Source organism: Sturnus vulgaris, chromosome 11, assembly GCF_052056855.1.
Source record: "Sturnus vulgaris isolate bStuVul1 chromosome 11, bStuVul1.hap1, whole genome shotgun sequence".
NCBI classification, from domain to species: Eukaryota; Metazoa; Chordata; class Aves; order Passeriformes; family Sturnidae; genus Sturnus; species Sturnus vulgaris.
The window spans coordinates 17986786-18001546 of NC_142253.1; the positions used below are offsets into that span (position 1 = coordinate 17986786).

Below are 14761 nucleotides of genomic sequence, written 5' to 3' on the forward strand. Positions count from 1 at the left end.
AAACCAATAGTTGAAATGAAGCATAGCTGAGGTGATGAGAGGGAGCCCAAGCCTCCCATGGCCCAGAGGCTGGGCTGATCCTTGCCTTTGCAGCTCAGGAATGCCAAGGTGCTCCCTGGCTGGGGAATGTGTGTCCCTGGGGCTCAGGTGGGTCCCGGGGGTGTCAGAAGAGCTTTGGGCAGATGTGGGAGACACTGCTGGGCTCTTCAGTGAGGGAACAAGGTGCTGGAAGTGCTCGCCTCACTTTGAGCTCCAAAAATCGATGAGATGATGTTACAGGATAAAAATAACTGAATGAGACAAACGGCAAGGCAGGGAGATTAGCAGAGAAATGTTGAGGGAATAATTGCCAGGACTTTGAAGTAGGAATTGTCTCTGATTCTCAAGGCAAATCTGTGACAAAGATGTGATTCTTTACTGAATTATTGAAGCTGTGAATTCAGAACTTGCTGGATTTTACAAGATCCTTTCTTCTTATTGATAACTTGCACAAAAATTTGCTTCAGAGCCACAGTGGGATGGGGAAAAAGCAGATTAAGGGATGGCTCGAGACAGCTCCAGGCTCGTGTTTCTGTGGGTTAGAGCCCTAATTTACCTCAGACATCTGGGTTAGATTATTACTTTCTCAAGTACACAGCTGTCTCTCGTGGCAAACAGTCTTCAAGGAGTGACTGTCAGCATAAATCATCACAGCCTCATCATCTGTCACGCCTGGAGAGCTCTCAGAGCAGCAGGAACAATATTTCCCTTCCTCTGGGGGAAATCACACCTTTCTGCAACAGGATCTTCCCTTTCTTTAAAGTGATTTACTCTTGTGACGTTTCCAGTCTGGGCAAAGAAATCCTTCTTCACCTTGGCCTTTCCTTGCCGTGGTTTGAAGTGTGGGATGTGTTTGTCTGAGAGATCTCTGTCCCTGCACTGCCTTTGCCTCTTTTTACACACTTTTTTTAGGCATGCACACACTTCCAGATTATGTACGGTGCTTTTCATTCCCACAGCCTCTTAAATATGTCTAGAAACCCAGCTGCAGCTCTATTTTGCATGGATATATTTTGCCAATGTTCTTTAACGGGGATAGAAGGAGCTGAGATCTGACCACAGGATTTCCCCACCCAGGAAACAAATGTTACCATTTTTATAGAGTTTATTAATGAGTTCACACTCTCTGGAATTTATTAGAATAATTATTATGGAGAAATTGTTCTTAAGAATTACTACATGTTTTACATAGTTGTACATGTTTTTTAAAGATTTTACTGGAAAACAGCAAGTGACTTGCAACAGGTTTGCAACTCCAGCAGTTAAAACACGAGCAAGGAATTCTGATTCTGATATTCTGATGGTGTCCTCCTGCACGTGCTAATTCCTGGTTGCTCTCAGGAATAATTTGAGTTGGGACCTTACTGTTAATGAACAACTTGCTTTCCATTCCTGCAGCCCAGGGTTCTGTCAATCCTCTGGCACAGTGGATGAAAGAATCCCCAGCTCTGGAGATCAACTGCAGTGTTTTTTATTTATATTTTCAGAGACTGCATCATGCTCTGCTGCTTGAACAGTGGCACAAGCTTTGTTGCTGGTTTTGCTATCTTTTCAGTTCTTGGATTTATGGCTTATGAACAAGGCGTGCCCATTGCAGAAGTTGCAGAATCAGGTAAGTTCCAAAAGCAGATTTCTGAGTTAACAAAAAAATGCCCAGAGGATGTGGTCAGAGTTCACAGTCTGTGCCATGGCCTGTGGATGAGATGATTCAATGGAACAACTGCTGCAGGAAGAGTTCTGAACTATTTTTGTGGCCAGATATTTGTGTGTGAGAAATATGAATGTTGCTGTGCATAGAACCAAATTCATGAATTCAAGGAGCCCTTGCTACACAAAATTACTGCAGCTGGGCATCCAGAATGTTGTTTAGCAGAGACAAACTCAGTTGTGTTAATCCTCATCTGCATTCCACCTACTTTCAATGAGACAGACTAAAATCCACAAATATTTGTTCCCTCTGGAAAAAAAAATAAAGAAAAAAGAAATAGGATATTAAAGAAAAAAAGCTGTTAAAATGAGAAGCCAGACAGGCACACAGGCCCAGATTATTGAAAAATTAACCATCCACAACCACCACTGGAGCTGTGCATCCAATGGAAGTTACTCCACACTTTTGTGGCTGTAGCACCCTCAAGCAGAAGAAAAATAACAGAAAAAAAAACCCCAATGCAATGCAATTCCTGTCAAGGAAGAGAAATTACTCTCATGGAGTTAATCTCAGGAAAACTGCAAAACAAGCAGGGTTTCACTGATGCTCTCATGGAAAATATTTATCTTCTCCTAAATCCCTCAATACAACTGTCTTGCACTTCATTATAGGAGCTTGTAAATGCTGCTTTAAATGAAGAAGCAGCAGAGTGTGACAGGTCTGAGCTGAAGTCTTTGCAGCAGCAGCAGCAGCACAGAGTTCTCCTTTATTGTCTGGGGGAGGGCCTTTGTGCCCCTGCTTTCAAAGCTGGCTGACTTCTGAAAAAGCAGCTGGTAAATTAAAACAGGAAAATATGAGCAAGGTGAGAAGGTGTCTTAGCAGATCTGAGGAGTAATCAAATGTTGTATTTTGAAGATTTCTCTAAATTTGTAGCCAATGTTACACTGCAACAGCAGCAGCAACACCCAAAATCAGAGCAGGATGGGAACCAACTTTTGCCTTGCACCAGGTTAGGAAAAAAATAAAGACTCCAGGATATGTTCCTAAGTTATATAAGGCAATCACAGGAGCACACACTATGATTTATTCAGAGATGTTTGTAGTGCTGCACATCCACACAGAAAAAAAGGGGAACAGAAAGCTCTGGGAAGTCTGAACAGAAGCTGAGCATCCTCTGGCCAGGATGCAGGCAGGGTTGTGCCACTCCTGCTAAGCCTCAGCACCAGTTGTTCAGACTATGAGGGATGTAGAGTTTGTCAAGGTGTTCAGCCCTGGGTTCAGTTCCTCTTACCTGCCATGACAGAAGAATCAGGTTGTGGTGGCTGACCCTGACCAGCAGCTGAGCATCCACACTGCTGTCAGCTCACTCAGCTTCCACAGGGGTATGGGGAAGGGAGCAGAAGAGGGAAAGTGAGAAAATGAGTGTGTCCAGATAAAAGAGTCTGATAAGTGATGCAGAGTGAGCCCTGCTCAGCCTGAGCCACACTTTGGGTGTCAGCAATGCTGTTCTCCCACAGCTCAGGCTGCTCTGGAGGAGCTGAACTCCATCTCACACTCCCACACAAGTATCAACTTTTCCTTTCTTTATTCCTTCCCAGGACCAGGACTTGCATTCATTGCTTACCCTAAAGCTGTCACCATGATGCCTCTGTCTCCTCTGTGGGCAGCTCTGTTCTTCATGATGCTCATCTTCCTGGGCTTGGACAGTCAGGTATGAAGCAAAACCCATTTCTATGATTTTTTTTTAGCCTCCCCAACAGGTGGAAATAATATCTAAACAGCATCAGCCTGATGAAACACTGAACCCTAACTTAATTCTCTGCTATTTCAAATCTTAGTCGTGATGCTGGATATTCCTTCATGATTCACTGCAAAGGCTGGTTCAGCCTGGCTCCAGTTTTCATTATTAACATGGAAATCAGTCTGAACTTCAACAGGGCTGATTGAAATTCACGCTTCAGTAAAATACCAGCCCATTTTTAAAGCACTTTGCAGTGAAATTTGAAGCTGAATATCAGATAGTGATAATGTAATTTTCTATGGTGTATTTTTACTGCAAGATACCATAGCAAGGAATGTGTAGTCATATCCTGCAGCAAAGGGGCAGCACTGAAGTCATTGTCCCTGTGTGACTGTAAAAATTGCAAAAACTGCTTGAAGAAAAATGTGAAGTGCCTGGGATTTTTAGCATGCAGCTCAGCCCTTGGCATGACTGGGTTCAGAAAGTTTTTTATTTTAAAGCTCAGCAGTGCTTGTTCTGCATGACATTTTCAGTCATTAAATTTAATTCTTTTAATAACTGCTCTTTTTAATGATCTAACAGGTTCTTAAAAGTCTGGGTTTTTTTGTTTTTTTGGTTTTTTTTTAAGTGAGCAGTTCCTGGATTCTGCTCTTCACTATTCCAATGTCTATTTTGGGGTATTAATTTTAGAAACCTTGCTCCAGAGCTCTGAATCAGAAGCTCAGGTCTTTTGCTTTTTTTTGATGTTTAAAGACACTGAACATGTTCCTGCCCATCTTTGTTAGAAGTACCTGGCTTGGGCACTGAAGAGCTCTAGGGAACTTCTCTCTTTTGGTAAATGGAGAGAACTTCTCCCAAACCCTGCTGCTCCTTTGGCAGGTTGGAGGATGCATGGCAAAACTGGCAAAAGTTCCTGGAGTGACTTGATCTCATGGAGGGTTTGTACATTTTTTAATTCCCATTCAAGCCACATTTGGAAGGTTTCATTTTCATTGAATCCACCTGCTACAGGGCAGATGCAGTCTGGGATAATATTAGAGAATCCAACTGTTTGAATTTGGTGGAAATCCATAACTTTGGACTTTTACATTTGGAGATGTTCCTCCCAGTCCGAGCATGCCCAGAGATCCTGTGTGCTGAAAACAGGAGGATATTTCAAGTGTTAGGTGGCAAATCCCAGCCCCAGCAGCAGAGGAGACAGATTTCACTGGGTGTTTGCTGTGCTTTGTTGCAGTTTGTGTGTGTGGAAAGCATCGTGACAGCTGTGGTGGACATGTACCCCAAGGTGTTCCGCAGGGGCTACAGGAGGGAGCTGCTCATCCTCGGCCTCTCCATCGTGTCCTATTTCCTGGGCCTCATCATGTTAACTGAGGTGAGAGCTGCCTGCTTCAGCAGGGGAGCTGGTCTGCATAACCACAGCACATAAAGCACAGGAATCTGTGGGACACATTGAGAAAGGAAGAAAATTACAGCCTGAATAATATTCCAGGCTGGAGCTTCTCAGCTCTGTTCCCAGCCCATCAGCTGGTCCAGCTCAAGGCTAGGGAGAATTTCTCCCAGGGTGATAATTTGGTCAAAATAAAAAGGAATTAATAACAAAATCAAACCCCTGTTGTGGTGTGTGCCCAGGCCCTGGCCATGGGGTGTCTTCTCTCTGAACCAATCACCTTTTCTTTACTCTTGGAGTTGCAGTCCTGCTATAAAACCAAGTGTGTTTGTGAATAAACTTGGCTCTTTCTTCCTGTCATGACAGACAACCTTGTAGCTGTGCATCTTATTTCTGCCTCACTTAAAGGGTTAAAAGCCCTTTCCACAGCTACAGAATCTTTGCCACAGACAAATTTCCCTGTCAGGAATGTGACAGCACAATGCTTGAGAGATTGTTCTCGGCTCCTGTGTAACATCTGACATGGGAAGAGTGGCTTTGCTTTATCAGCTGAGCCCAAGAAATGTTTTAATGGAAAATACACAGCACTGCCAAGGAAATTCCCCCTGCTTTGCACCAGCCAACCACACACACTGACCGTGGTTTCTGCTTGCTTACCCTGGGCAGGAACAACCACATTTTGTAGGGAAAGAAAAATAAAGAAAATTAAATAAAGTGAAAAGAGAAAATTAAACCATCTTTGGTTTCCAGATCACCAGGCCATGTCAATCAGTGCAGCCAATCTCTGAGCAAAACTTTTTGTCCCTTCCTACTTGGACTAATCTGGAACTTGGAACATGAATATTTAATTAGACTAATCAAATCTCCCTCTCTGATAAGAGATATGATGCTCTGTGTGAAATAATGCATTGAACAGATATTTTATATACATATATACTTTATATTTACCTGTAAATCATTCTTATTCTTATTATTTTAACCATAATGTTCTTGATTGGATGATCCTTATTTCTTTTTCTTTGTGGCAAATAATAAAGACTTGTTTCAGTCATATGCCTTAAAGTCTGTGAGCTGCATTCACACTTTTTAGGTCACTTTACTCATTTTGTGGTCCCTACACCATCAGAGAGGGATTTTGATAGCTACAGATTTTACCTTCTTTCACCACATTTTCACTAATTATTTTACATATTAATAACACAGACACAGAACCAGGATCTGGAGGCCAGAAGCTCTTGGGAATATCTACAGCTTGATGTGAAAACCGAGGGAAAAACAGGGCAGTGGGAGAGAATTTTTGGAAAAAAACCAAATTTACTTCACTCCAGATTTAACACCCCAAAGGAAGTGCAGAGTAAAAAAACCTCAAGAAATGAATATTCTTTTTTCAAGAAAGAACCAACTCGAGCAGGAAGATTGCCAGGGAGCCAACAGCTTGACAGTGTAATTAAAACAGATTTGCTATGAAATATCCCCACTGGTGCCATCCTAAGGTTTTTTTTTTCCCTTCCCTATTTTCTCTTCCAGGGTGGGATGTATGTCTTTCAGCTCTTTGACTCCTATGCAGCCAGTGGGATGTGCCTGCTCTTTGTTGCCATATTTGAGTGTGTCTGCATAGGCTGGGTGTATGGTGAGTGATAAAAACTGATCTGTTTTCTTATCCAAGTTTCCTATTTGCATAAAAGAAAAGAGAAAACCTTGTACCCTTATGGATGGGACCCTCCACAGTCCCATGCCTCCCCAAAAAAGTCATAAATGCCTTTTTCTCCACAAAGATGCACACTCTGGATAATTTCACTTTGTAAAGCAACACAGAACTGCAGACCACACGTGCCCAGCTATCCTTGGGTTCACACATGAGCTTGTAACATCTATATAATTATATTTATTTATAAAATAGATACTCTTAGGCTGGGGTTGTTTACAACCTGATTCTACAACGAAGAGAATAAACCAAGTAAGCAGAATATATTAGGTTTAGACATGCTTTGAAGGAAAGCAAAACTCAAGGTGTGGAGGAAAAAGGAGAGTAGGACTAAATGAAATGTTAATATTTTTGTGACAGCTTGTGCCACACTAATCAGATCTCCCTCTCTGAGAAGAGATAAAATGATCTGTATGAAACAAATGTTTTATAGCCCCAGAAGTTTTATAGCAGCAGGAATTTTATATCAACCCCTGCCACAAGCATGGGCAGATGGCAGGGAGGAGTTTTCCAGGGAAAAGAGGAGCAGCTTCAGCCTTCCCAGCTCTGTCTGTGCTTTCTCTCCACTGCTCTAAATCCTGACCTGGACAACCCCTTCCAGGTGCACTCTATATCTGCTTTTCCTTTGTCTTTTGGGCAGGCAGCAATCGCTTTTATGAGAACATTGAAGACATGATTGGGTACAAACCTGTGTCGTTGATTAAGTGGTGCTGGATGGTCCTAACTCCAGGTATTTGTGCAGTAAGTACAGACTGTCCAAAATAACTTGTTTTGGATATAAAGAGGGGGTGCTCTACATGTTTTTTAAAAATTTTGCTGCTGCTAGTAGTTGAGAAAAAACGCCTGATGAGGTGTAGCATGTATTTCAAATAAAAGCCCACTCTGTAGGATCTGTAAAAGTCGTTAAATATTCTGTGAAAAATCTTAGTATGTACAAACATAGGAGCAAAAATAATGCCAGGGCCCTAAATGAACATTTGCCAGAACAAGAGGGATGTTTTTCCCTGTAGTTATTGCACCCTGTGTGCCAACACACAGCTCGAGACCCTCCAGGCTTGTGCTGGGTCCTTTGCTCCTTTCTCCTCCTTTCTCCTCCTTTCTTCTCCTTTCTCCTCCCTTCTCCTCCTTTCTCCTCCATTCTCCTCCTTTCTCCTCCTTTCTCCTCCCTTCTCCTCCCTTCTCCTCCTTTCTCCTCTCTTCTCTTCCTTTCTCCTCCCTTCTCCTCCTTTCTCCTCTCTCTTTGGGCGAGTGGACATTTTCCAAAGGACACAAGACATCTTTTAAAAGTAGTAGGAGAGGCCAAAAGCCAGTCCCACAGGGGTGAAGGAGGGGAAGGAAGCTGGTGCCAGCTCTGCAGACCTGTGGCAGTGTCCCAGGGACAAAGTTCCAAAAGCAGCATGATCTGAACGCCCTTGAAATTGAGTTTTAGATGCCAACACCTCTTCCAGCTGTGTAAGACTCCAATGATGGAACAGCAAACCACAGGAGCTGGGGTACCTCGAGATCCAGGTTCTCATTTGCAAATTTAGGAAAATTTCTGGCTCATTTGCACCAAATCTGAATTTATCTCTGTACCATTTGCTCTTGTGCACTCGTTTCACCACTTTGGAGAAAATTACATGGTAGCTCTTCTCTATTTCATACATTGAAATGGTCCAAGCTGCTTGATTAGAAATTTAGACAGATTTTTCAGGGCTTTTGGCAGGATGAAAGCATTGGCCTGCAAAACTGCAGATACACACATTGGATTAAAGCAACTTCAAAAATTTTGGCTTTCCTTTTTCATTCTGACAGGTTGGAAAGAGCCCAGCTCGTGTTACTTAATCTCAGCTGGTTCACTGTAGCAAAACTTAATCTCTCCTGCCCAGGTGCTGTTTGCCATCAAAGTGCAGGGTTTATTGTCATCAAGAGGCAAATAGGATTAAACTTGAAAGGTTGCTCGTTTCTGCAGGAGTCTCTGACATGTGTTATTTAAGCTGTACAGAAAAGAGGATGTTGCTGGTGGGTTTTTTCTCTGAGTGAGGAGCTTCCCTCTTCTCTCCCTCCTCAGGGAGCCTGGCCTGGCCTCAACACTCAGCCAAATCCTTGTTACCCATGCAGACTTTGCCCAAATATAATATAATAATCTATATCTCTGCTTGTTTCAGGGCATCTTCATCTTTTTCCTGGTGAAATACAAGCCCCTGAAGTACAACAATGTGTACATCTACCCTGACTGGGGCTATGGCATCGGGTGGATGATGGCACTGTCCTCCATGGTCTGCATCCCTCTGTGGATCTGCATCAAGCTCTGGAAGACAGAAGGCACCTTCATGGAGGTGAGAGATATCTGCAGATCAGTGATGCTGGAAAAAGAGCTGGGAAGGGGCTGGGAGCCCTCACCTGCATCCTTTAATCACAGCAGCAGTGCCACATCCCTGTTCCCTGCCTTAGGGCTCTCAGTCGCCAGTGGAAGGAGAATTCTGGGCTTTCTCTGGTTCATTCTGAAATCCTCTTGGTTTTTTTTGCAGTGGGAAACTAATCAAAACTATTGATTTAAGGTGCTCTGTCCAGCACAATTTGTAGTTTTAAATGTCTGTAACTTCACCCAAATCCCTCAAGGTTTGTACCAGCCATTCCCTCAGGTCAGCTGCCTTTTCCCATGGTTTTTGTTCACACTGTCAGGATTTTCTCCAGGAGCTAGGTTGCCCACATTCCCATTTTCTGGACAGTTTTCCTAATTTCGGTTTTCTGAATGAGAAACTCAGGCAAATAAAGAGATTCAGTGAAATTTTCTGACATTTGGTGCCAGGTTAGCTCAGGTCTAGGCTGAGGTTATTATGAAATTTAAGCTTGGAATGTGGCTCATTTCTGTGGGAGCTCCAAAGAAATGCAGTGAAGGAAGCAACAGTGGAAGAAACAAAAATACAAATCTTACTCAGCCATTTGGGATTTCAGCATTGCAGAAAAGCCTCATTTTGTCCATATTGCAAAGACTCCATTCAGCTGATTAAAAACAGCCTGGAGACTTCTTAGGAAATCTTTACTGGGTATATAAACTAAAAGTGAATTGTCCATGATTTAGTTGTCTCAGAGAGTCAAAAAAGGACGTTTGCACAAATCTAAACATTAAATATTTCCTCAATACACCAGCCCCACCTGTCCCTGCAGGTGAGCAGGCTTTGCTGGAGCTGCAGCACTGCAGACAGGTCGTTATCTTTTCCCTGCCAGGATGACAAGAGGATTGTTTTAATCACAGCTGGCAGCTGCTGGGGGAGCCAGCTCCCTGCTGTGAGCAGCAACCTTGCTCTGGATGTCAGTGCTAGAAAAGAGAAAGTATATTTTTGTTTCTCACAGCTCAAGACACCTTTGCTGTCTCTGGTTTATTTGCTTTTTTCCAGTGGGCATCATTGATGATAAAATGAGAAACAAAATGTACCTGTAGAACAGACACAGTGCTGAGTGTCTTTGTGAAAGGGGATGATTAAATCAGCATAAAAATTCACTTTGGTTTGAGCTTTGCCTTTTTGGTCTGGTGGGATTTTTCCAGAATTGTGCAGCCTGCAGGTCTGAGGATGTGCCCACAACAGGGAAATAAATGAGAAGCAGACATTTTATAATGGATCTGTTAAAGAGAGGTGTGTCTGTGACCGAGAAAAAACCGTAATGATTTCCAATTTCTCCAATTTTCTAGAAATTCAGGAAGTTGATTACACCTAGCTCAGACCTGAAAATGCGGGGCAAGCTCGGAGGAGGAGCCTACATTGCAGCAATAAATGACTGCGATGCCAAACTGAAAGGAGATGGCACCATTTCCACCATCACAGAAAAGGAGACACATTTCTGAAAGAACTCTTTTTTGTTGTTTTATTTTTTTTTTTTTGTATAAAGAAATAAATAAAATCACTTAATTATAGAGGCTGGCTTGTTTTGCACAGAATTTTATTAACCAGTTAATTTTAAAGTGAAAATTGTATACTTGTTTAAAAAGTGATTTTTTTAAATTACTCTATCCATAATGATTCTGTAAAAGAAAAAGAAATAGTATTATATGGTCTGTTAGTGATGACTTCTTGTAATATGGTGATTCCAGTCAATGTTTTTTTTTTTTTTTTAGACTTTAGAGGGACCTGTATAATGTGCTGTAAAACTTTTCTACTTTGATTTGTGGCAGGTGTAATGTTGTATAGACCTTCTAACCTGTAAGCATTTCAGACCATTTCAGCTGTCCATGTGTGTATATAAAGGGGACCAGCCTGTCCTGTGGTTTGCTTGGGAAGAAATCTCCTTTCAGGGCGAGTTTGGTGACGCCTCAGCTGCTCCCACCTCCTTCCCTTCACCCTCCACTGGCTTCAACAGGGCTGGGAATGTGGAATGGGCCCATCCTGAGCCCCTGTTTTCCTGGAGATTGGACAGAGGCTGGTTCTGAAGGGCTCTGAATTTTGCTGCTGTAAGTTCCTGGTCTCGGAGAGGATGTGCTCCTCAGGAGACCTCCCACACCTTTCCATTTCCCTCCCGAATTTTGGCTGGCACTTCCCACTCCCTGGAGTGACCTGTGTTAGTGTGTGCTCCTCCAACAGGACAGGAAGGTTATTTCATAGAGCTGCAGGTGTTCTGAGGGGGAAAGAGCAGGTGTAGGGCTCTGTCTGTACAAGTCATTCCCCTCCAGAGGAGCCCAGGATCCTGCAATGCCAACGTGCAGCACATGGCACATGGCACATGGATCATGGCACATGGCACATGGCACATGGCACATGGCACATGGCACATGGCACATGGCACATGGCACATGGATCATGGCACATGGCACATGGCACATGGCACATGGAACATGGAACATGGCACATGGCACATGGCACATGGAACATGGCACATGGCACATGGCACATGGCACATGGATCATGGCACATGGCACATGGCACATGGCACATGGCACATGGATCATGGCACATGGCACATGGCACATGGCACATGGATCATGGCACATGGCACATGGATCATGGCACATGGCACATGGCACATGGCACATGGAACATGGAACATGGCACATGGCACATGGCACATGGAACATGGAACATGGCACATGGCATGTGGCACATGGAACATGGCACGTGGCATGTGGCACATGGAACATGGCACATGGCACATGGCACATGGAACATGGCACATGGAACATGGCACATGGCACAGCTGCTCTGCTGGCACAGGCTGGGGTCTGGGCTCTCCTGTGCACGACCAGGAGCTGGACTGGATGGTCCTTCCAGCTCAGGGCGTTCTGGTTCCTCTCCAAGCTCCTCTCCAGGCCCCTCAGGTCAGGCTGTGCATGGCATGGAGGGCTGGCTGCAGTCAGAGCAGGCATTTCTGTAGCACAGGGTTGGGCAGGGTCCTTTATGTGTGCAGGGCTGCCAGGAGGTCATTGCTGTGTGCTGAGGGAAGGGGCTCAGAGGGAGCAGGGCTGGGTTTGCCACATCAGGCTTTGGTCTGGACTGACTCCCTGGGTTTAAAGCTGGTTTTGTACGTGGATCCAGCTGCTGGATGGTTGTTCCAGGAGGTGTGCAGATGGCCCAGTATCAAAACTCCTAAACTCTGTCTCAGGATGTGGGTTTTTCACCTGATAATACTCCAAACACTATAATTTGTTCTGGACAACTTTTTCTTGGCCTGTTTTTGTTATTTGATGGTTGTGTAAGAAGCCTGTGGAGGAACAGCATCCTGCACTGCACAGGATTTGGAGGGAGAGACAAGAAACAGCCCAGAAGAAATGTCATAAAACCTGCTGCCTTCTCTGCAACTCCAACCCACTGGAGCTCAGACACAGCACCTGGAGTTGTCACCAACAGGAATGGCTCCTGACCTTCAACCAAGGAAATATTTCCCTAGAAATCACTAAATCCATCTTAATATTGAAAACTGTACCTGCGGTCAGCACTTCTCTGAGCTCTTGCTGTTACTTCTTAAAAAAAGCATTTTTATGATACTGCTTTGTCTCAAGTCACTTCATTAAATCTAATAGAGCCATTTCATTTTTACTTTATCTTATTTGTAGAGGTTTCTTTTGCGTGTGGCAAGGTGGAGGCCTAGCAGAGGACTTCAAATCCTCTAAGTCTTATTTGGCTGTTTCCAATGTGAGGTGCTTGGGGTAGGACATTTGGAAGAAACTGGATTTAGGAAGGCACAGAACCATCATTTTGTGCCTCCCTCAGAGGGAGCCAAAACTCACTCCCATGGGAAAATGATACTGTGAGAGAAATGTTCCCAGAACTGAAACCATTGATTTATATGCAATGAAGAAACTGAATTGACATTGACACTCCAAAATCTAGGAATTCACATTTTTGGAAGTCCCAACAAGTCAGCAACGTTTGTGACCCAGTGTCCCTTCCTGGGCTTTCTCTCCACTCACCCAGACTGAAGAACCAAGGCCCCAAAGCCACCCATGGGGAGGTTATTGTCCCTGCCAGGGAGAATGTGAGGGTATTTTATGATCAGGGAGATGCAACTTAGGTTGTGCTTAGCCCTGATTTCAGACTCCTGAGAACCTTTAGGTTGTGCTTGGCCCTGATTTCAGACTCCTGAGAACCTTTAGGTTGTGCTTGGCCCAGATTTCAGGGATCCTAAGAACCTTTAGGATGTGCTTAGCCCTGATTTCAGACACCTGAGGACTTTTAGGTTGTCCTTGGCCCTAATTTTAAGACTCCTGAGGACCTTTAGGTTGTGCTTGGCCCTGATTTCAGACTCCTGAGAACCCTTAGGTTGTGCTTAGCCCTGATTTTAAGACTCCTGAGGACGTTTAGGTTGTGCCTGGTCTGGGTTTCAGTGCCATTCCCTGCACAATCAGGATCCTGAGGATCCACGAGGTGCAGCCCCTGCTCCTGGGCCATCCATGGGCACACAGTGACCCCACACAGGCCATGGCAGCCCTTGGTGATGCCTCGGGGATTTTGGCACCCCAGATGGGACAGGAGACTGCTGCTGCCTGGGAGAGGCTCCATAGATCAGAGAGCAGACAAGGCTAAGAGAATAAAGTGGGGATTTATTGGAGCCTTCCATAGGCACAGCTTGGGCAGGCAGAGCCTCCCAGAGGCTGCACCCAGGGGGGACAATGGTCACGAGTTTATCACACAATTATAAGTTTGGTCCATTTACATATCAGGGCAGTCATGAAGTCATTTACCCCCAGTTTGCTCCCCCAAATTCACTTTTGTTTGTATTCTGTGGGGCCTGAGGCAGTGAGGTGTCCTTGAGATTCCTGGAGAGGAATTGTTGTGTCAGAATAAAACCTGAAGACAGTAACTAACAGGCAATGGAGTTTAGAGTTATGCCCCAGTGTAGAACAGGAATTGAAAACTCTAAAAGTTAAATCCTAAGGCATCATTGGGCTGAGGATAAACGCTGCTGTGGACAAGCAGGAGTCCTGGGGCTTGTGCAGCTCCCCTGGGCTCTGTGCCTGTGCCAGCCCCTCCAGGAAGGCTGTGCTGGGTCAGGAGCTGCTGCTGTGAACATTTCACTGTGCTCTGTGCAGGGCTTGGCGTGGTCTAAAGCCTCCCCAGTGTTACTGATGTGCTGTGCTCTGTGTGCTCCTAATATCTGACTTCTTTAACACCTTACTGATTTTAAAAAAAAAACAACAGATTTTTTTTTTTCTTTTTGTGGGGAGGGAAGTGGGAGGGTAAATTTCTTTATTGTGTTTGGGGGGTTTTTTTTGAAATTATATGAGGGGGAAATGTAAAAAACCCAGCTCTGTGGTGATGATTTTTTTATGCAGTAGGAACAAACTGCCCTTTTCTGAAATATTTGCAGAATTATTAAAATAATACAATAAAAATGAACAACCTCTAAGGTTTATGTAACATTTTACACAAAGAAAGATTCTGTTTGGTTTTGAAGGGCACAAGATTTCGTCTACTTACTCTGTTCTCAAAAATTAAAGGAAATGGGCAAACCCCATTCTGTGTATTTTAGTTTATATTGATGTACTTTACATGGCACTCCCCTAATGAATTAAATAATCACAGCTACCCTGGTAGAGGGGACAAATGTCCCTTGATGTGAAGTGGGGAACTGAGAAACAAGAGGAGGTTTAACAAAACTTGTTTGAGGTCATGCAGCAAATCTGTGGCTCAGAGAAACTCAGGTTCCCTGGGGTCACGACTTCATGTCACTGTTATGAAATATAAATATCTAAATATCTATATAAAATATAAATATAGGTAAAAATATAAAGCATAAGTAAACATAAATAGAAGAAATATATTAAATAGA

The 14761-nt window shown here is 43.8% G+C and overlaps 1 protein-coding gene across 3 annotated transcripts in view; it reads left to right on the forward strand.

Moving 5' to 3' along the window:
- SLC6A11 (solute carrier family 6 member 11) overlaps nucleotides 1-12533 on the forward strand; it is an 88127-nt gene extending 75594 nt beyond the window's left edge. For all 3 annotated transcript variants that reach the window (XM_088171682.1, XM_014869756.2, XM_088171684.1), the window contains exons 9-15: nucleotides 1527-1651; nucleotides 3286-3398; nucleotides 4663-4800; nucleotides 6343-6445; nucleotides 7161-7261; nucleotides 8668-8838; nucleotides 10194-12533. In XM_088171682.1, coding sequence (XP_088027808.1) covers nucleotides 1527-1651; nucleotides 3286-3398; nucleotides 4663-4800; nucleotides 6343-6445; nucleotides 7161-7261; nucleotides 8668-8838; nucleotides 10194-10346 — 904 coding nt within the window. In that variant the 3' untranslated portion in view covers nucleotides 10347-12533. The remainder of the gene's footprint in view (nucleotides 1-1526; nucleotides 1652-3285; nucleotides 3399-4662; nucleotides 4801-6342; nucleotides 6446-7160; nucleotides 7262-8667; nucleotides 8839-10193) is intronic.
- The last annotated feature ends 2228 nt before the right edge of the window (nucleotides 12534-14761 follow it).